Source organism: Manis pentadactyla, chromosome 1 (assembly GCF_030020395.1).
Source record: "Manis pentadactyla isolate mManPen7 chromosome 1, mManPen7.hap1, whole genome shotgun sequence".
In the NCBI taxonomy this organism is placed as follows: domain Eukaryota; kingdom Metazoa; phylum Chordata; class Mammalia; order Pholidota; family Manidae; genus Manis; species Manis pentadactyla.
Genome location: NC_080019.1, coordinates 234,956,856 through 234,978,286, shown reverse-complemented (window position 1 = coordinate 234,978,286; position 21,431 = coordinate 234,956,856). Strand labels below are relative to the sequence as shown.

Sequence of the window (21,431 nt, the reverse complement as noted above, 5' to 3'; positions counted from 1 at the left end):
CCTGTCTCCGGAGAACACAGCTCCTGCTTCGGGAGTTGGGCGTGAGCTCTGCGGTCAGCCCACCTGGGGGCACACCAGGCCCTGCTGCGTGCTGAGCAAGCCTACTGCTCCGTGCCTTGGTTTCCCCATGCTGTGGGGTAGCTGGGGGATTAAACAGGCTCTGGGTCTGTCTGCAAGAGGGGCACACACAGATTCTGGGGCTGACCCTGTAGGGCTTACAGCAGAACCCTGCCCTCCTCCCCTGCCCGGGGCTTCTGAGGGTCACCTTGCTGATCCAGCTGAGCCCTCAAGTCTCTGTAATCTGCTTTCAGCCTCCCCTGGGTGACGCGCATCCGGGCAAGCTCCGGTCCAGGCAGGGGCCCACGCTCTCACTGGGGGAGCTCCTGGGGCCTGGGGCCCACTGGTGTGGAGTGGCCACGAGGTGGGAACTCACTGCCCGCCTGCGCTGACCAGGGCCTGGACGCCAGGTCTGGACTGGGACCAGGCCAAGGGAGGATTCCCTCTCAGGAGGTGCGGGCACCCTCACTTGGACCCTGAGGCCCCACTCACCTCATCCACTACTGGCTCTGCCGGTTGAGCCTTCATGTCCGGGCCTGCAGCGAGGGTGACCCTCCATGCCCCAGGGGGAGGCTGAGCGAGGGGACGCAGCCCCGAGGGGGCCGGAGGACAGGCAGCCCGGGAGGGCCCAATGTGCCAGCAGGTGGCAGCAGAGGCCGGCACTGGAACCCATCGCCGCACGGGGACCCACGGGCCTGCGTGCTGGGCAGGCCGTGAGCCTCCTGTTCTAGGGCGCGTCTGAGACGCCTTCCTGGGCTGGAGTCTAGGGTCCGCTCTGGCTCTGGGTCTGATGGTTTGGCACCCCCACCCTGCCTGGCCTCTCCCCCAACCACCAGGAAACACACCCGCAGAGCTGGAGGAAGGCGGCAAGAAAACGGCAAGAAAACGGTCTCTTCCTCTGTAAGAGGGGTGACAGTACGCCCTCAAGAAGGGCACAGGGATAAAGTGAGATTGTGCCAGGATGTGCCAGGCTTGGGCGGCCGTCACTAGGACCGGATTCTGGCCCTTGAGGTAGCCCAAGGCCTGCCCCCTCTCTGCCCCCGGCCCAGACAGGAATCCCAGGCCAGCCCGATTCGCGGATCCAACCAGGTAGCCAGAGAGTCGCCTTTCAAGTGGAAGCCTGACCCGGGGTCTCCTCTGTGCTGGGGAGGCCACCCTACTCTTCCTGCCGTTTTCTTGCCGCCTTCCTCCAGCTCTGCGGGTGTGTTTCCTGGTGGTTGGGGGAGAGGCCAGGCAGGGTGGGGGTGCCAAACCAGTGGCCCCTGGAGTCCCCCAGATATGCTGGAAGGCCCTCCACACTGAGGCCTGCTGTGGGGTGCAGCTGGACAGGTAGGGTGTCCAGCCTCCTGCCCTGGGCCTTCCGTGCCTTCCTTTGCATTAGGTGTAGTTATAAAGACACAGACACAGGGTGTGCTTGCATGCACATGACACCCCCACACACTCTCCCCTCCTTCCTGACAGCACCTCCTCCCATCTGCAGGGCCTGTGGCGGGGCGCTGAGACGTTTCTGGAGAGTTCCTGGCCAGGTGATGCTGCCCCACCGGAGGGGGTTCTGGGCTCATTCCCGCAGACATCGCCTCTGCATTCTGAAGCCGTCCCTGGGCTGCCGGGCAGCAGGGGCTGAAGGTGACCTGTCCGTTGCTCAACAAGGTGGCCCCTCCGAGGGCCCCCATGCCTGTCCCCCGATACCACCCACGCATGGCAAACAGCAGCCTCTGCCCTAAGCCCTGGTCATCGTCCCCAGGAGGGGTTTGCCTTGTCCCCATGTGGGTGTCTGATGGTTGGTTCCAGGAACATCAGGAGTGAGTCAGCGGGTGACTCTGTCTCACTTTGCTTGCCAGGCTGAGGGCAGCAGAGGAGCCCTGGCCCGCCCCCCACCCCCACCCCGGGCCCACGGCCTCAAGGAGGACACGCCAGCCAGAGCCTTTCACCCAGTGTTTATTGACCTTGAGCTTGCGAAGACCCGGGAACTTCCGGGAAGTCTACTGTCCATGCAGGGCTGGGAGGGGAGCAGGGGACCAGGTCATGGAGGGAGGAGGGAACAGGGATGGGCAGCGGCCCCACTACCCATGCAAGGCTGCCCTGTGCCCACCGCCTAGCTAAGCTCATTCAGGGAGTGGGGCACGTGGCAGGCAGCGGGGAGGACAGGTCCTCCTGGGGCCCCTCCTGGGGCCCCTTCCAGCCCTGGTCCCTGGGTGCCAGCCTTACTCTGCAGGCTGTTTCCTTAGGGTCCTGCCACCCCCCCATTCTCAGGCTGAGGGGCTATTTGGCAGGATAGGGTCACAGTCCACCCACCCCTTCTCCTCTCACCCACGGCCCTCAGGAAGACCCCCCCCAGGACCAGGGTCATCACGGACAGGCAGGCATAGGCGGTTTGTGGTGTGTTTGGGGCCCTCGTCCCTCCCCAAGGCCCTGTCCTGTACCCTCACCTCCAGCCCAGCCCTTCGTCCATTTCCATTTATGCTAGCCTGAAGACTTAGCTCCCAGGGGCGGGTCTGGCTGTCCCTGAGCACCTGCCTTATGGGGTTGTCAGCGCTAAAACTGGGCAGTCCTGAGAAATCAGGACAGTGGTCTCCCCAGTGCCACTCTCCCCGCAGCTGTCTTGAGCCCCGTGGGGAGGCGTCCCACACAGAACCCTTGTGGCTCCCACCCCTACCCCCACCTGCACCTTGTGTTCCAGGAAAGACATCATCTTGTTCCCTTTCGGGGTTCCGACCCAGCTCATGAGGTCCTGAGGCGCCATGCCTCCCGCGGCCCTTGGGGCTCAAGCCCCCTCCATCCTCTGGCCCCACCAGGTCCTGTCTACTCGGTCTCTCCGCCCACAGGGACGGCAGGCATTGTGGCCCCACCCCACAGTGGAGACAGGAGGCCCCAGAGCCTATTGAACTCACGGCCAGAGGTGCTTCATTGGGCATCGAGGAGAACCAGCTGGGGTTCCCCAAGACTATCCCAGGATCCCCGGGACCAACCCAGGCCCCCACAGGCCTCACCCATCCCTCCCCTCCTGGGGTTTCAACCCCGAGTGTCACAGTCTTTTCATGTAAACATCTTAATTACATGTTTAATGCTCACATGTAAACGCTGTGAGTTAATTACAGCTTCTGTGCATCCTGCATTACCCACAGCCTCCAGCAGGTTCAAGTGCTAAGGTATTTACGGCATCCAGAGGAGGGAATGAATCCAGAACCTTCCCCCCATGGGCCTCCTAGGCCCTCACAGCCCGACATGTGGTGTTTGCCCGACACAAGATTTGTACTGCTGCCCCCCTGCTCCTTCCAGCCAGCGGTGCATAGTGGTGGCGAGGCAGACAAGGGGTACATCTGCGTGCTCACTCACGAGCACATGCACGCCCAGCTCTGCCCTGCCCAGGCGGCCCAGACTGGTAGAGAGCCCCGGAGGGGCCTGTTTCCCAGGGAGCTTCCCCACCAGTTCAGCCAGTCAGCACTTGTCCGCCTCACCTGCAGCTGTGACCACACAGCCCTCAGGCCAGAAGCTTCTCCCAACCCCTAGGTCCCCGATACACACCAAGACAGGGAGCGGGTTTCCCAGCTCTCAGAGCCCCAACAAGGGATGTGGGGGCAGCGGAACCCTCCCCTCCAATCTATGGCCGTTGAAGCAGAGGTGCCCACCCCATGCTCCTCCACACACCACAGGGTAGGCCACCTGGGAGCAGGGGACACCGCAGAGGTCTCCGTCCTGGCCCTGGCCCTCGTGGGCCCGCTCCTGCACACGCGTGAGCCTCTCCGCGGCCTGGGCACCGCCTCCCTCCACACCCATACCTTTCTCCCTCCCTCACCCTGTCTGAGTGTGGCCCAGCCAACAGCTGGCTGCCAGAGGGGGCGGCTGGGAGGCCTCCTGGACCCTCTGCGCTCCGGAGGGCCCTTGGGTCTGAGCAGCCCTCCTGTGACATCCTGGCCCACTGGGCGGTTTGAGCGCCACCCCCAGGTGCCGCCACACCATCCCTAAGAGCTGGTGGTCCTTCCCCCACCCGAGGAGGTTCCAGATTCCAGATAGGTCTGTCCCTGATGGAGGAGGACCCCCTCTATTCCCCTCCCATCCCATGTCCCCCCATTTCCTCCAAATTAGAGGAGCAGATCCTGATGTGAGGGGGTGTGGGCAGGACACAAGGAACCTGGCGGTGGCTCTCAACTCTGCTGACCTCAGGGGTGCCCCCTGTACCAGAGCCCTCAGATCAGGGGATGCCAGTGGCTGGATGCCCAGCCTGGCCAGGCGCCTCCTTTAGAGCCTGGAAGAGTTAGCAGGTGGGTCCTTAGAGTAACAGGAGCCTTGGCAGGCAGGTCTGAGAGTGGGTCTGGCATGGGCAGCTCTGTGGGCACGTGGCAGGTGTCTTCATCAGAGGTCCAGGCCTGTCCCTGGGCCGCTCACGCATGGATCACATTGGCTATGTCGGTGAACACCAGCCGGCTGGGCCTCTGCTGCGGGCCCAGAGAAGGGAGAGAGGTCTGCAGAGAGTCAGGGGGGTCAGGGACCTTGACTGAAGCCATGCCCTCTGCCACCTCCACCCTTGCCTCCGGGTGCCTGCTCGCTCGGCACCAGCTGGGTCTGCCTGGACTGCCCTTCCCAGGAGCTTGCCTAGACCACCTGGGTCGGGCGAGTCCTCCCCCCACTGCAGTCCCCGAGGCATTTACCTTGTGGGCCCAGGGGCAGACATTACTCATGCACTGCCCTCTCCCAGCAGAGGGGGGCTCACTCTGCACCCCCAGCCCCAGCATAGGGGCTGGCCCGGGAGTGCACAGGAAACTGCTGTCACGTGGCTAGCAGTCTCAAGGGCCGGGTGGGCGATCTGAGACCATCTCCTGAATACCCCAGGGGGGAGTGTGTCCTGGTCCAGGGGACGCGGTACTGGTGGCAAGACCGGGGGGCCTCTGGACTCCCGGCCTGGACTCTATTCTGCCCCTGGTAGGGCCAGACCCCCCAGCGACCTGAGGGGCAAGGCAAGGAGGGATGCAAAGGCACTTCATGGGTCAGGGGAGACCAGGCCTCCTCATGGCGCTGTGGCCCTGGGGGATTTCGGGGAGTGGCAGCCAGTTGCCAGGCAGCTGGGGCTCTGGCAGAATGACCACATGGGTACTCAACCCTTTGGGCCCAGGAGATGGTTTGGCCAGAGTCTCCACCTGCCTGGGGTCTGTCAGTTACGGGGCACCCAGCAGCCTACTTGGAGGTACCACTGCCCAGGGTCCGACCCCAACCCCAACCCAGGCAGGGAGCCGAGGAAGCCAGGCCTCAGCCCCTGACCGGGCCTCTCATCAGCCCTCTCCTTTCCCAGCCAGCGGTGGGGGCACGTGGGCAGGAATTATGATTCTCATGTCAGGGGAGAAAACTGAGGCTCAGAGATGCCACCAGGAACCCCGAGGTCACCAGGCTCTCAGGGCCTGGCCAGGCTGGACCCAGGCTGCCCTGGCCTGGCCATGTGCAGCCTGCGGGTGGCCAAGGACCACTTCTACCGGTTTCTCAAATGAACCCGATGAACCATCTACCCGACAGCTGCCACCTGACCACGGTGCCAGGAAGCTGCAGGAGACAGGAGGGAGGGTGGGCGGAAGAGGCGCGACAGGTGCAGGCTGGGCGGGGGAGCCTGGCCGTGCCCACCTTGCCCTGCGCGGCCCGTCCGTGCTCCAGCAGCTCCTGCTCCAGCTCCTCTTGGGCCTCCGTGGGGTCGAAGCTGTACATGGGCATGAGCTGGTGGCGCAGCTTCTCCAGCCTGGGGTGGGGGCAGAGGCTGCTGGGGGCATGGCAGGCCCTCCCCTCCCACAAGCCCTCCAGGCCTGCCTGCTGACTGGCTGAGGCCCAGCATACAACTGCCGCTCGGCCTAAGATCCCCCCTGGGATTACGTGAAAGCCATTTTGCACCTATGGTACCAGCGCCGCCCCTCACGTGGGTGAGGCTCCTGTGACCAGATGGAGCTGCCACCCACAGGGTCCCTGGGCACACCGCACAGTGCTGGGGGCTGGGATGGGGGAGGGAGGTCGGTGGCAGGGCACCAGGGCAGGGTGCTCAGCCCCCCCGGGGGAAGGAGGTCCGCCCCAGTGTGGGCAGGCAGAAGCAGCCCCGACTCCCTGCCGGAGGGAGGGCCCTGCTGGCGGGGGCTCTCCTTTCCCACCCATCACTGGAGCCCAGCCCAGCACCGGCCCCAGCTGGAGTTCGGGCTGAAGCTGGGGTATTACCTCTTCTTCTTCCTGATGTACAAAACCTGCGAAAGAAAGAACAGCATGGAATGCCCTGGAGAGGAGGCCCTGGGCCCCAGCAGGCCCTCAGGGTGGGGGCAGGCTGAGGCTGATGAACAGAGACCCCGTCCCAGGGACACATACATTATGCATTTGTGCCTCCCTTTGACGTGTTAGATGCTGACAGTGCCTGGACTGAGTGGGGAGCAGGCCTGCCCTTGGGAGCCCCCTGGGAAGACTACACAGTCAGCCTACCTGGGGCTGGTGGGCCCCATCTCTGCCAATGTTGACTGGGGCTCCGGCCACCCAGCACCTGCCTCGGACTCCTCAGGGCTGAAGGGGAGGGGACACTCAGCACACCGCCTCCTCTCAAGTGCCCCCAGGCCCAAAGCCACGTGTGGGCAAAATGGAGGCTGATGGCCCTCAGCGGCAGAGGCTGGGGCGGAAGGCCTGAGCCCCCAAACATCAGCCCAGACCAAACGCCGGAACCCTGACGCTAGAGGAACCCAGGAAGGCCCCTGACCGATTTGAAGATAAAGGCGTATGTGGCCTGAGGGAGGAGGGCGGGCACTCAGGCAGGGACTGCAGGGCTGGCCTGGGAGAAGAGGACACAGCACTCAGGGAACAACTCCAGGCCCAAGGGCCGTTTCCCACCCTCCACTGCCTCGGCCCCCAGCCTCCCTACCTCTCCGCTTTCGGCAAGAAGGCAGGAGTCACCAGGTTCTCAGTCCCACTTTGCTCCTGAGGTTCTGGAACCTCAGCCTGCTGAGCTGCCACAGAGGCACCAAGGGGAAGTGCTGGCACTCCGCCTCAGCCTCGCCCCCACCCTGCTCTGTGTGCTGCATCCTGGCCTTGCTGCTGGCTCACAGTTGTCCCTTGGCAGTGATCTGGAGCCTGCGGGGCCCATATGGCAGCCTTCGTTTAAGGCTTTCCGGCCAGGCCACGGATGGGCCATCCACAGCCCTACTGTCAGAGCAGCATGCTTCTAACCTAAGGGCAGCCATCAGAGCCTGAGAGGGGCAGTAGGCAGAAGGCCCCATTGCCAGGCCCAGCGGGGGACCTTGGGTGCACCCCCAGCCTTCCTGGTGCCAGCCTGCACAATCTCCAGCGGTCCCTCTATGACATTCTGAGTGTGCATGAGGAAGCACCATACCCACTGTTGGGGGACCCTGCAGCCCTCACCCCAGGTCACTTCTGATCTCTGCCCAACTCTGCCCCTTCTAGTGACACTGAGGCCAGGCTTCCACCTTGAGGTCTTGGCTCTAATGCTCCCTCCTCTGTTGTCCCCAACCACCCAGCCAAGAATGTTCCCCTGCCCAATTCCCCTCCCCAGCCCCTATGGGCTTCCCTTGGCACCCCTGGTTTGTCAGCCTCCCATTCCCCATAAAAACCACAGGTGGGGCCTTGTCTCCCTAGTCCTGAGGTCTCAAAGGCTTGGGCCAGGGCAGGTACCCAGTAAATAAGTGCTAAGTGAATGAATGAGCACTGCTAGCAGCCTGCCAGGCCCAACACCCCGCCCCAGCCCCCCAGCCCACAGTCTATCGTGGTCACCCTCTGGTCTGTACCCTCCTGCACCCCACACACTGCTGCACTGTCCTGCTCGCTGCTCACAGAACCCCCTGCGTGCCTCCAAACTTCCCTCCTCAGGACCCTCCACCTGGAACACCTTCCTCCCCAATTCCTACAAGGCTCATGACCCAGGTCAAAATACCATGTATTTCCCAGAACCCTCTCTGGGTCTTCCAATCAGAGGCAGCCTCTCTGATCTCTGGGCCCCAAAGGATGGCAAAGATTGTACTATTGCTAACAGACAACTGTCCTCTGATGAGATTCTCTAAAACCTAAACACTGAACCCCTCACCCCAGTCAAGGGCCAACTGGGGAGACCCAGCTCTCACCATGGCCACAGCCAGGCTGATCACTGTGATGACCCCCAAAGACAGTAGCACCGCGCCCACGCCGGCTACTCCACCAGATGCGTCAGGGATTCCGGTGTCATTGAAGCTGGTGGCTTCTGGGCTGAGGGTGGTGGTCTCAGAGGCTGGCCCACCTGTGGCAGGCTCCAGGTCAGGCTCAGAGGTGGGTGGGCGGCTGCTGAACCAGTCCCTAGCAGACAGGATCCTGGGGTTCATGCTGATGCTGAGAGACTGCCCGTGGTCAGCCAACCTGCCCACTCACTTCTGACATAGGAGTGTCCCAACCTGCGGCCCCTGCCACCTGTGGAGGTGGCCACCTCCTTGAATAAAGGCTGCTCCCTGCCTCCCTGGGTGCTAGAAAGGAAAGAATAACAAACATGAGGCTGAGGATGGGATTCAGTGGTGAGATGAAGTCCCCCTGAGGTCTGAAGGCATTGGGGAAATAAAAGTTTGATGGCAAGGGTAAGTTCAGGGAGCAACAGCCCAGCCCAGGTGGACGGAGGGACCTGAGAGCAAAGCCCTCCCCCTCTGTGGGTAAGATGGTCATGGTGATCCTAGACAGGAAAAGCCTCTCCCCTGTGGAATACCCCATGCTCCCCACCTCCTTGCTCCCTGCCCCACACCCCTCACCTTTTGCTTGGAGAAAATGCTGCAGCTTTTTCCTTCCCTGGAGGCAAACACTTGCCCGAGAGTCAGATGGGCCTGTCTTTGAATTACAGCTCCAGCTGCTTACCTGGATGGCCCTAGGAGGCAGTCCACTTCTCTGCCTCAGTTCTCCTGGGTCTAAGAGGGATCTTAAGAGCACCTCCCTCACAGGGTCATTGGGTCACTGGAGTGTCAGCACAAACCTGTCCCTAGGAAAGACTTAGCTCAGCACAGCAGCCCACAGTAAGTCCCCAGTAAATGTCAGATCTTTCCCCCGGCCAGTGCGGTTGGGAAAGGGGGACCACAGAAGCCCTGGGAGCAGCCCACTGTGTGGCCCAGGCTGTGCTCAGAGTGGGGGTGGGGATGGGAGATAGGCTAAAGTCAGCTTCTGTGGCAAGGCTTCTCTGCAGGCTGTTAGGGTCCCTGCCACGTCCGCTCCCTCCACCCTACCCGCCCTCCCACGGGAGCTAGGGCCGCCCGGGAGGAGGAGACAGGCAGGCAGGGACAGTACTCCCAGCCTGAGGTGCTTCTACTCCCCTCCCCCCTCCCTTGGGCGCAGAGGGTGGGAGATGTGCCCAGACTGTGGTGTGGTCTAGGGCTTCCCAGGCCAGGGGGGTCCCTCCGCGCTAGAGAAGGGCAGCCCTAGGAGAGGAGGGAGACACATCAGGCTGCATTCACTGCGCTAGCTCTGGGGCACATGTGGGGTGCCTCCCTGTGCAGGGGCAGGGGTGTGTATGAGGATGAGGTATGTATAGGCCCCTGATGGTCCCTCAGGAACGGACACGGCTGGCAGAGGGACAGGGGATGGGAGAGCCCATCCCTCTCTGCCCTCTCCCTGCAGCTCCGGTGGGCACATTAGGAGCTCCGGGTTCGTTCTAGGCTCAGCTGGTGACCCGAGGCATGACCTTGGGGCCGGACCCTAAATTCTGGCTCTGGGGCTCTGTTGACTCCCGATTCCAAAAGAAATCACTGTCCAGGGCTGCCTCAGTGTCCAGAGGGCAAGAGAAGGAACAGAGGTGAAAGGGGTGAGCTTACGGGTCTCAGTCCCCCGGCTCCAACCCCCATCCCCGCCCCTGCGCCTCTGGGATCCCTGCATTCCTGCACAGAAGCGGCGACCTCAGCACTTACTTAATCCTCTCTGGGGCGCCGAGCTCAGCTGGAGAGGCCAGGAGGGGTGGGGCTGGGGTCCGTAGCGAGTCCGCCCTCCCTGCGGGCCCCGAGCTGCGCGCCCCGTAGCCCCAGGCGCCGGCTCTGCCAGCCTGGCCCGGACCCGCAGGGGGTGGAGCGCAGCGGGCAGCCTGGGTCCCAGAGCCCTGCGCCTCTTCTCCCGGCCGCTCCGCACCCCCGGCCCGCGATTGGCTGGCAGGCCCAGAGCCCGCCCGGCATTGGCCCGCACTCCTGTCGCTCACGTGGGAGCCGAATCCAGTCGTGGATGCTGGACACCGCCGCTCCCTGCAGGGCCCTACGGGCTGGGCGATGGATGGCCAGGCCATTCCCGGGCAGAGCTCAGCCCTCGGGCCGGCCGGGCGACACCTGGCCGAGTGGGACTCGTGCCCCCCAAGCGCGGGCGGACGCGGGGGCTCGGGGAGAACTGGGCCGGGAGTCCGTGGGCCTTCGCTGAACCCCGGCTCCACCCTCTCCTGGTTTGTGACCAAAAGCGACGTGCACTCCTGGCCTCCGCTCCTGCTCCGAGGGCCCCTACTGAGGGCCCCTGGTGAACGACGCCCACTCGGCTGGCGGCGGTGCTCCGGCCCACAGACGTCGGGGCGGGTGGTGATGTTGGGCACCCCGACCTGGCGAGCCTCCGTCCGTGCCGACCACCTCCGGGCCGGCCTCGGACATTCTCTCTCCGCAGGTCTTCGAAGGGGCCTCTGCGGATCCTCGGGGCAGCTTGTTCCAAATGCATTTCCCCACGGCTCCTGGGTCTGAAACGGGGCCCGCAAACGACGCGTTTAATGGTAGCTAGGTTAACAGGTTCCGCTGGAGGGAAACCCTTGGCGGGACACCGCCATGAGTTTATAGAAGGGGCAACTCAGGCCCACAGAGGCCGAACCCCTGGACACCTCGCCAGCTAGCGACGAGCTGGAGACAGCGGCAGGATTCGAACCGAGTTTTCTCGAGTCCGGTTTTAGCTCGCTGCCCCAAACCCTAAAACGGGAACAAGCGGGTCAAGAGCGGCCTCGGGGTCCGTCGGCCCGGCGCTGGTGTTCGCGCAGCAACCCCGGCCCACAGGCCACGCCCTTGGACCTTGCGCCCCAAGTCTTGCGCCAGCTGCGCATCGGTGACACGCCCCCCTCGGGCTGACTACACTCGGCCCCCGCCGGGAATTCGAACATCAGCTTGGAGCAGTCGCCGCGGGCTGCGGCGGTGCCGGCCAGCGGGGAGCAGCCCCGCGCCTTTCCGCGCGTGGCCCGCAGGCGTAGCACGCGTGGCACCTCCAGCCTCCCCTGCAGCCCGCGGGACTCTCTCGTGCGGCCCTAGGAACTCTAGAGCGGGGCGACGTGATCCACCCGAGCCCTGTCTCAGACTTGCCGACCCCGGAAGCAGAGCGTCGGCGGGAGCTCACGCAGCGCACGCACATCCGGGCGCCGAGTTGGCGCCAGTTTCTCCCGGCCCGCGGGCTGGGGTCGCCGCTCAGGCAGGTATGCGCGGGGGCTGCGGGCGAGGGTCGGGACGGGGTGCCTGGGCTGCAGCACCCCCGCGGTCTCCCAGCCCCCGTTGTACGGGTGGGGAAACAGGCTTGAGGAGAGGCGACCTTGCCCGGGGCGTCAGCGGTGCCTGCGGAGCTGAGGGGTCTCCCTTGGGGCAGCGCTCGGGTGGACAGAGCCGCCTCTGGAGCCCGCAGGACCTGGGTTCGTGCCCGGGACAGTTCCTCGCCGGGGTTGGGCAGGTCACTCTCCTCGGAGCTCCTGTGCCTCCCTCCCTGTCTCCGAAGATGTGGCCCCTTAACCGCTAGCGTGGACCTTGGTCGGTGTGAAAGTAAAGGGGACGGCTGATTTTAAACCTTCAATTAAACTAATTTGTAATAGATATAAAATTAACAAAAATTGCCGGTGTTTAGCTGGCAATTTATGCTGACGTTTAGGATTGTAAGTTAAGTTGGGAGCGGGTAGTTTGAGCATACAGGTCAATGGCAATACATGCAGAATGTCGGAAGCAAAGCCCCAGCCAAGGCAGTCTCCTCTCCCCGTAGTACTAATGAAGAGCACAGAACGCCGAGGCCCTCCTGTGGGGTGAGCTGGCTAATGCACTGCTTGCCATGGAGTTGTGTTACTTTACCTATTTTATGGACGAGGAAACTGAAACTCATAAATAATGACTTCCGAGCTTACACACACTGGGTCAGACAGATCTGCCCCACTGCCAAGCCTCAGCCCTGAGCCACCAGGCAGGGACTGAGTTACGGGTTCAGCCGCTGTGGCCGGAAGCATGAAGGAAGCATACCTGGCCAAGGCAAGAAGAACCAAATAGGGGCCTTAAATGGAGTCAGCGACGTGGCAGAGCAAGAGAATGGCCTCTCAGGCAGGTTGGGGGGAGTGGGTTACCCAAGGCCCAGCTCCTCTCCTGGTTCTTCCCCCTTCCAGGCTGGCAGTCACATCTGAGGACCAGAGCCACCTTGAGCCAGAGACTGATCTCTCCCTCTTCACCTGGGGCCAGTGGCCCCCTTCCATGGCCGACATCACAGGGAAAACTTGGGGAGCTGGGAGTGCTCGCAGGAGCCTTTCTCTGAGACATGGAACTTGGGGGCCGAATGCTGTGGACATTCCTGTCTGGCATGGGGAGGAGGCGAGGCTCCTGGGGCCGGGCCTTCAGCTCATGGCAACCCCGTCTGCCTCTGGTTGGGTTGTCGAGTGCCAGGGAGCAGGTCAGCCACTGGACTGCCGTCTTTGAGAAGAGGGGCATCCCTGAAGCCCGGGAATCCAGTGAGTACATCGTGGCTCATGTCCTTGGAGCCAAAACAGTTAAGTGCAGTGTTGTGAAGAGACCCCAGGCGTCCTGTCCCTTGGGGAGTGCTGGGCTGAGAGGAGCGGGCTCTTGCTGAAGGGGTGTCTCAGGCAGCGCCTGTTCATTTGTCGGCCTCCTCCCCATCTCCGACCCACAGATAAAGGAGGCAACGCAATGACATATTGAGGACCTGAGTAGGCCAGCCAGGGGACTCAAGGCACACCAGCTCAAGAGCGGTGCTGGAAAGGCACCTTTCATATTTATTGATCAGGCATCACATTCTTGAGTGGGTTAACAAGTTTCTAGACACAGTGATTAACATGCTTTACTCCAGGAATGTAATTGCCCCCAGGTCACTGGGGCAAGTCATCCCTGGCGCCAGGCAGTGAGGGGGTAGAGATAACAAGAAACAGATCTCGGTTTGATTTAGTGAGCTGCGGCATGTGCCACAGATTCCAAGGAAGGTAATCAGTTCCCATAGAAACAGAATGATCTATGGATGGCAACCTACATCATTCGTCCAGCAAACCACTGCACTGTGCCAGGCCCTGGGGATTCAGGAGTGACCTAGCCAGCCAGCATGGGACCCACAGACATTGTCTGCATGAGAAACCTGGGTCAGGGCCCCTGAGTAAGGAGAGCCAGCCACTCACGTTCTCTGTGGGGCAGTTCCAGAGCCTGAGGCCAGTACTTTGGACCCAGCCCCTGACTGCTTGGCAGCTACAGTGCATCCAGGAGCTGAGTAGCCGCCGGCTGCAACGGTGAGCACCTGGGGGCCAGGATCCAGTTTCCCCCAGCCCCAAGTTCATGGCCAGGAAGGAGGAAAGTGTCTAAGCACTAGAGAGGTGTTGGGATGAGGGAGTGACTGGCGGTCGGGGGATGTCAGGAAGTCAAAACTTAGGAGGGAGGGAAGGCCTTGGCTTGGAGTTCTGGAGCACAGGAGATGTGACCTTAGCTGACACTTTGGCTGCAAGGGGTATCCCTCAACGCAGGCCCTGCGGGTCCAGGCTCTGGCACTGAGGATCCCCCTGCCGCCCCTTCTGCAGGATGCCCGTGCAGTACGTCCTTGGGGAGTGGGACTTTCATGGGCTCAGTCTGAAGATGGCACCCCCAGTGTTCATCCCTCGGCCAGAAACAGAGGTAGGTGTGCCCCAGGACAGGGCAGAGCTGGGGTAGGAGTGGGGCTCAGGTACCTGTCTTGCCCTAGACTTCCTCCAGGGGGCGCTGGAGCCACATGGCTGCTATCCTCAGGGGCAGTGCCTTTCCTACTGGTCTCCTGCTGACCTCCTTGACTGTCTGTCCTCAGTCCCAACCCACTGGAAGAAAGACACTCTCCTCTTCCTTAGGAGACTTGGGCAAAGTGGAGAGGGCCCCAGCTGAGTACCTGGTGGCCTGGTACAGCTGTGTGACCTTAGACAGATCACTGCCTACCCTGGGCCCAAGTAGTGAGAGGGTTAGGGGATCTGTGACTGGTGGTCCTCTTCGATCCACTGTCTGGTCAGGTAGTTGCTTGTGGCCCTCAGATTACTAGGGCTTGGGATTGTCTGGTCCCAGCGTGTTGTCCCTTGGTGAGACACTTTAATCCTGGGACAGACACTTTCTACAGCCCTTGGGCTCTGCCCCAACCGTGGTGGCAGAGAGCATAGCAGGCAGATGGGGCAGAGTAGGAGCCGGTAGGGAAGCTGGGGGCAGCAGGTTCTGGGAAGGGGTGTTTTTAAGGCACTCAGGCACACAGACATTCCCGGGAAAGGTTATACCTCATCCACCTGCCCCTCACTTTCCCAGCCCCACTTCCCAAGCCCAGAAACCGTCTGACCCCACTCACTCCCATCATGCAGCGGGAGGGGCAGGTCCTCACCACTCCCCAGTCAGGGCAGGGCGGTAGGGAATCTGAGACCTTGCTGAAGTCACTGGGCTGCCAAGGTGGGGAGCCAGGGGGCAGCACTTGGACTTCCTGACCCGTGGACCAGGGCCCCTTGCCTCAGGTGTGGCTGCCCCATCTGGGGGTGGATGAGCTGGGATGGAGTGCAGGGACCTGGAGCAGGATGTAGCCTGCCACCTGCAGGCTTTGAGGAGGCCACCCTGTGTCTCCCTGAATTGCACGACCTCTGGGCAGGAGGTCACTATCTCCTGAGGCTGCCACGGGTCAGGGCACAGGCAGGAAGCTGCCATGATGACCTCTGAGTCCCCTGTGAGCTGACCTGGCACTGGCCTTGTGTTCCAGGGTTCTGAGTGTAGGGTGTGGACTTGTGGCTCCCATGTGGGGGCGTGGAATCTGGGCCGCGAGAGCAGCTCTGTTGCATGGGGGTGGCGGGTGTGCTGCGGTTGGGAGGCCAGGTCCTGGTCTCACTGTACAGACATTTCTGAGAACCTGCCAGGTTTGCCCGGGTGTTCTCTTCACTGGGGTACTTTACCAAGAACTTGAGAGGACGTGGCCTGTGGCAGGGTGTGGGAAGAGTGGGTGTGGGGGAGGGATCACGGTGCCTGCGTCCTCTCCATCCATTGAAGGTCGGTTTCTGATGATGCGTGCAGAAGTCTGAAACATGAAATTGTAGGTGGCATGTGGCCCTGCGAGTCAGGTTTTCCCTGGGGGCGGGGAGGTGGCACAGTCTCTGGCCTGGCGATGTGTATGGTGGAAAACCCGAGGCTGGGAGTGTGAGCCGTTCCATCCAGCCTGGCGTGGTGAGCTGTGGGGTGCGGGGATGGCATCCTAGCAGAGGATGCTGGCTCCCGGGGCCCTCGGCGCCTGCCCAGGCCTTGGGCCAGCCTCCTGAGGGCTGCGGGGTCCTGTCGGGGCGGTGGCTCCCGGCAGAGCCAGCAGCTGTCTGCTCTTGCCTCCTTCCTGCATGCCCCTCCGCCCCCACCCCGTGTTCTTGGGCTCTTCCCTTGCTTACCTGGAGGAGGTGTCCTGGGCCTGTTGACCAGCTAGGCTCTTGGCCTCCCCCAGAGAGCCATCTGCTCCAGGCTGAGGGTGGCTCTTCCCTGGGTGAGGAACAAAGAGCAGACTTCATGGAGGTGGTGTCTTCCCTTACTCTGCAGGTGGTCCCACAGCCAAGATGATCCTCCTGTGGTCTGGAGTGTAAGGGGGGCTCAGGGCCATTGGTAGTGGTGGGGAGTCTGTCAGCCTCACCCCGCCCCCCAGGGTGGCCATTCACATATGGGGGTGCCTCTGTGAGGAGGCTGGCCAGTGTGTCTTGTCCAAGGTCGTTGTCCAGCCAGAACAGGTCTGTGTGGCCTGTGAACCAAGAGAGGCTCCCATCCCTGACAAATCTAGGCCATCCTGCCAGCCGCCCAGCGTGTGGCCTCGCCTCTGAGACCATGGCTCTTGGCTGTGGTCCTCAGTGGCTCGCTCTGTGCCTGTCCCTGTGCTGCAGGCCTGGTTTCCTGCGAGCAGCCCAGCGGCCCAGCAGGGCCGAAGTGGGGAGCGAGGGGAGCCCTCTGTGATGAGCCAGACCCCTCAACCGCAGGCAGCAGCTTGTTTGGTGCAGAAGGGGCCTGGGGTGGAAGGGCTTGGGCCCCCTGGCTGAGCCCTTCCTGACTTGCCGCCCTGGGGCCCAGGGAAGTTTGTTCCTGGGGTTGGGGAACCCAAAGGCATTTCGGGACTTGGCTCCAAGGAGCTTATGTGGAAATGGGTCTGAGTGATCGGGAGCCCCTGCCCCGCTGTAGCCAGACTGCTGACGTCGGGGTTTGGGCGTCTGAGACTCTGAGCAGCTTCCTGCAGCCACCGAGTACGTCACCACTGTGGCGAGAGTGGCAAAGCAGGGCTCACGCGAGGGGGCTTAGCCGGGCACCCCTTGCCTGCTGAGATGGGTTGTCGTCCACCATACTCGAGTTCACGGCCGGGGAATCGGGTGTGGAGACAGAGTGACCTGCCCCCGGCTCCAGCTGACATGAGGCTCAGCCAACCCCCTGCATTCTCACAGGGGCCACTCATGCTTGGGCTTTGTGCCGGCACCCCAGGGGCCGGGCTGGCACTAACTGATCCAGACCCCTCTGCCTTGTAGGAGCTGGTGGGATGGGTGCTGGAGGAGGTGACCCAGAGGCCCTGTGCACGGGGAACCCAAGGTGGCCCCCTCATCCTGGAGGTGGGCTGTGGGTCAGGAGCCATCTCCCTCAGCCTGCTGAGCCAGCTCCCCAAGGTGAGCCCCCTGCGTACCCCCACCCCCAGGTAGGCTGGGACCGGCAGTCGTGGCTCCTCCTGTCTGCGGGAAGCACCTGAGGGCCAGTGACCAGACGTTGGAGGATGGTGGCCCTGGTCCATCATGGCCACAGCCTGTAACTCCCAGAGCCCGGCCACAGGGAGGGCAAGCTTCCGTCCTCTTCTGATAGAGGGCTGGAGGGGCGCTGGCCTTACGCCTGAGCTCTCTCGCACCCTGCCTCCCATGTGCCCTTCATTTGTTCTTGGGCAGAGCCACGTGATTGCTGTGGATAAAGCAGAAGCTGCCATCTGCCTGACCTGTGAGAATGCTCAAAGGTAGGGGGCCCCGGGGGCCAGAGGGGCAGGGTGGGGGAATCGGGTTTTGGGGCCTGATCTCAATCCTCTCCAGAAATCAAACCCACTGCTGTCTGATTTCCACTCCCAAGAAGGGGAAGCAGTGGGTGTGGCCTGGCGTGGGTCCCACAAGGCTGCGAATGGACGGTGGGCACCTGGTGCTGCTTGTCCAAGAGGGTTTTATTCTCCCCGTCCTTCCAGCCAAGGGTAGAGGTCTGTCTCTGTGCTCACTGTCTCCTTCCCGTCTCTCTAGGCTCCAGTTGCAGGATAGGATTCAGATCATCCCCTTCGATGTGACCTTAGGTACTTTCCCCACCCACCTTCCTTGGGGTAGGGGTGCTGGGCACAGGTGCTGCTGGGTGGACGAGGCATGTGCAGAGGTGGAGGGAGGGCTTCCCAACATTCACTCACACACACTTGCACACCCACTCACACACACAACCCCCAACATCCACTCATAGCCCTCACACTCACCCCCCCATGCACACATGGGGTGTCTCAGACCAGTCCTTATTAGTCTGTCCCTGTCATCTCCTGGGCTGACCTGACCCACAAGGGGACCAGGCACAGGGTGTCTCTTACCTTCTGAATTCTCCAAGTTTATTAGTCTTAACTGGGCTTGCTTGTTAGGAAATAACCAGAAGCTCAAGAGAAAGCCTTTAGTGCCCCCTGCCCCGACCTGGCCCAGGTACCGCGTGGCTTGGCTGTGCCTACAGAGTGGCCGCGGGGTGCTGACTCCATCACAGACCTGCAAAGCCCTTGAGCCTCATGTGTCCCCTCCGTGGAGTGTGGTGCCCCGGGATAGCACCGGGCAAGGGTGGGACCAAGAGCTGCAGCCACCAGGAATCGACTGCCCAAGGCCAGGCTACCCTCCACACACTCAGTGCATGATGGCCACGAGGCGGAGTGTGGCAGGGCTCCTGGGGCTGCCGAGGACAGAGGCTCTTGCTTTTCTAGGCAATCAGAGAGGGCTTTCTGAAGGTGGTGCTAGAGCTGGGCCTTGCTTCTTGAGGGTTTTGACAGGCAGAAGAGGGTAAGGACATTAAAGGGGAAGAGCTGCCATGTCAGCATGCATACTCCTGGCCAGGCGGTGGCTGGGGACCCTAGGTGCTAATTTGCAAGTCTGGCTTGACAGGTCCAAGTGTGGCTTGGGGAGGGACTGCCAGAAGGACATGGTGGCAGTGGGCCTGCCACTGCTTACCTTCCATTCTCTGCTGCATGTTCCCTTTGGCCACAGAGGGGAGCTGGACGCACCTTCTGCCCTGGGGCCCCATGGACCTGGTCGTCAGCAACCCTCCCTATGTCTTCCACCGGGACATGGAGGAGCTGGCCCCCGAGATCCTCAGGTGCGAGGCAGGGTGGAGAGCGTGCCACTGGGAGGGACGGTGGGGCTGGAGCGGGCAGAGGTGTTAAAAGAGGCTCACCCCAGAGCACAGACATGCCCGGTGCGGCTCTGCCCTCCGCCTCAGACCGCGGGGTGAGCACCGACCTCAGAGGGGAGCGGCGGGCCTGCAGGGCCGTGGGGAGGGCTCCCTGATGACCGGAACATCAGAGGCCACACGGAGTAGACAGGTGCTTGATGGGTGCGCCCCTTAGAGGAGACGAGGCCCGGGGAGGGGAAGTGCCCCACCCAGGGTTGGGGGGGGGCCTACAGGAAGCTGGGACTGAGACCCTACTCCAGGCTTGGCACAGAGCCACCCTTCCCTCAGGAGGGCTGAGACCCAGGGGTGACCCAGGAGCCCTGGAGGAAGCAGCAGTAGTGGGGGTCAGGGTGTTGGCGCCCCCCTCTGAGCTCTCAGGAGGGGCTGGGGCCGGCTCCAGGCATGCCCAGTACTCCCTGGAGCGGTGCTGTGGGAGGCAAGGGGATTGGCCACCAGCATCTGCGGGGCCCCCTCCCTCGGGTCCTCAGACCTTCCACGCAGCTCTTCCGCACTCTCAGCACCCCTGTTTCGGGCTTTCACCTCCCGCTGTTCCCCCTGCAGCTATGAAGACCCGGTAGCCCTGGACGGTGGGGAGGAGGGCATGGGCATCATTACCCACATCCTGGCCCTGGCACCACGGCTGCTGAAGGACTCTGGGTATGGATAGGGCGGGCCTCCGGGCTCTGGCCAGCTGTCCCCCTCCCCGCGTGCACCGGGCCTGCCCTGGCGGTCATCTGCCCCTGCCCCTCCCAGCCCAGGCAAACCAGAGGTGCAGGTCTCGGCGTGGCCTTGGTGAGCCAACCTATTTCTCCCTCATAGGAGCATCTTCTTAGAAGTGGACCCAAGACACCCAGAGCTTGTCGACAGCTGGCTTCAGAGCCGGCCCGACCTGCCTCTCCGTCTCGTGGCTGTGCGCAGAGACCTCTGTGGGAGGTGAGGGCCCCCGCCCCCAAGCCCCCGCCATGCTGGTCCCTCCACTCAGGCCACCCGCAGCTCTGGCCGTATGAAGGGTGTGCTGCTCCCACGCCCCACCCGCCCACTGGGGCACAGGCAGTAACCGGCTCCTTGTCCCTGTCTCCTTAGGCCCCGGTTCCTGCATATCCGGAGGTCCAGGCCACAGCGTGGCTGCCCTGTGGGTGCCTGGCCAGGGCCCCAGCCTGCCAGAGGGCCTGGCTGATGCTTCCTCCTGGAATGCTGCTTGGAGGAAGCTGGGGGGCCCCTCCAGAACCACAGGTGCTTGTGGCATTTCCCACATGGGGTGGAAGGCAGGCCAGGCACATCCCTCCCGGTGTGGAGAGCAGGGGCACCCCACATTCAGCTCGGGAGCCGGGCATATTCAGGTTCCCAGTCTGGCTCCATCGGTCAGAGTGGCCAAGGGCAGCTGGGGCAGCCTCTCTGGCAGATCTGCTATGGGGATGGTGGGAGATGCGGCCAATAAAGTGTCAAGAGACTGGCAAATAGTGGCCCAGTGTTATGTTCCCATGGCAGTGCTGGGGGCTGGCCAGCAGGGCTCCGCCCAGTGGACGCCTGGGAGAGCAGTACGGAGAGGCTCGTGGGTGCCCCTCCGGGCCCCAGCAGCGAGTGGCCCTCTCCTAAGAGGAGAGAGCCCCCCACTGCCCTGGGCGGGCTGCACACTTCCCTGACCGGGTCCCAGCTCTTGAGCACAGGTCCTCTCCTGAGCTGCAGCTCAGGTGGCTGCCTGCTTCCTGGAGGGCACGGGCTGCAGGTCCCTGCTGCACAGTTCTGGGTCACGTGTCCACATTGATTTTACTGAAGGCTTGAGCCCGCAAGGGGCAAGGAGGGCTGTGTTTATATACGTCCATAGCTTTCACCGGAGTTCTGGGTAACCCCTGTCCCTGGCTGGGGCTGGGAGAGTGACAAGCCAAGGCGGTGGGCACCAGGCTGTGGCCTCCCCACTGCTTGTGTTTGTGCAGACACGTGCCTGCCAGGAGGCCCAATGGCCCAGCCAGGCCTTCTGTCCACCATGACAGGAAGCCTCCAGGCTGGCTGTCTGCACTGGACTTCCCCACTCCAGCCCTGGGCGTTCACACACCGGACCTGGTGGTGTGGTGGTCAGAGGCACGTGGTCCAGTGGGCAGCGTCTTCTTCTGAAGCCAGGATGCTGGGTTTCAGGGCTACCTTGCTGCGGGCCCTCCAGCAGCCCCTTTCCCTGCGAGAAGCAGGCTCCCCAGGCTCCAAGGCCAGTACGAGGTGGCAGCCTTAGGGTGCTCTCAGGTGGGGCGTGTTGAACGTGGCCTGCCTGCGGTCCCATGGCCGGAGTGGGCGAGTGGGCATGGGAGGTCAGTCCTGCCTTCAGGGAGTCAACATTGCTGGGGTCATACCTGCCCAAGGGGCACCCCTGCTGCAGCTAGGGGTTGCACTTGCCTTAGCAGAGGGACCCCAGAATCCTGCCCCTGCCCAGCCCCAGCTGCATGTATACCAAGCTGCCTGGATTCTTTCGAGGAGGAGCCAGAGACTGCCCCTGAGGGCCGCTCCGGAAGGGAGCTGGGAGGGCAGGGCAGGTGGGCGAGCGCGAGGCCCTGGCTCTCAGCCCTGTGCGCTCAGGCCCTTGCCTGCCGTGCCCCCCCAGCATCGCCTTCCTCCCCTGCCTGTGTCCTTGGGCACTTGCCATCCGCAGCAGAGTCTCAGAGCAGCTGCCCCTGTGTCCCACAGCCTGGCCCGCCCCTCAGCCAGGGCTGGCATTCCTGATGGCCTCATTCTCCTGGCCTCAGACCCATTACTGAGGAGAGGGGTTGGCAAGGGTGTGGG

General features: G+C 62.9%; 2 protein-coding genes across 6 annotated transcripts in view; one reads left to right on the top strand and one right to left on the bottom strand.

Moving 5' to 3' along the window:
* The window catches only part of C1H3orf18 (chromosome 1 C3orf18 homolog), a 90,901-nt gene extending 80,258 nt beyond the window's left edge, over positions 1-10,643 (bottom strand). Inside the window, exons 1-6 of one of the 2 annotated variants that reach the window (XR_008992173.1) lie at positions 9,933-10,643; positions 8,790-9,013; positions 8,142-8,513; positions 6,244-6,269; positions 5,668-5,779; positions 3,181-4,520 (exon numbers count right to left, since the gene is read on the bottom strand). Coding sequence is in view for 1 of the 2 variants with exons in the window: in XM_036877583.2 (XP_036733478.2) it covers positions 4,440-4,520; positions 5,668-5,779; positions 6,244-6,269; positions 8,142-8,375 (453 nt within the window). In the remaining variant the exon portion in view is untranslated. Of the gene's footprint in view, positions 1-1,984; positions 4,521-5,667; positions 5,780-6,243; positions 6,270-8,141; positions 8,514-8,789; positions 9,014-9,932 lie in introns of those variants that run through there. The other variant, XM_036877583.2, reaches the window with a different exon arrangement.
* A 665-nt stretch (positions 10,644-11,308) lies between these two features.
* Positions 11,309-20,134, top strand: HEMK1 (HemK methyltransferase family member 1). Of its 4 annotated transcripts, XM_036877580.2 has the most exons (11): positions 11,309-11,446; positions 12,389-12,765; positions 13,419-13,510; positions 13,796-13,889; positions 16,754-16,888; positions 17,159-17,223; positions 17,495-17,544; positions 18,479-18,587; positions 19,224-19,319; positions 19,482-19,595; positions 19,746-20,134. In XM_036877580.2, the coding sequence occupies exons 2-11, from the start codon at positions 12,538-12,540 to the stop codon at positions 19,837-19,839; spliced, it is 1,077 nt and encodes a 358-aa protein (XP_036733475.2). In that variant the 5' UTR covers positions 11,309-11,446; positions 12,389-12,537; the 3' UTR covers positions 19,840-20,134. The 4 variants fall into 4 exon arrangements, with proteins under 4 accessions (XP_036733475.2, XP_057343123.1, XP_057343125.1 ...); XM_057487140.1 differs by lacking the exon at positions 16,754-16,888; XM_057487142.1 differs by lacking the exon at positions 12,389-12,765 and having other exon boundaries at positions 11,314-11,446.
* The last annotated feature ends 1,297 nt before the right edge of the window (positions 20,135-21,431 follow it).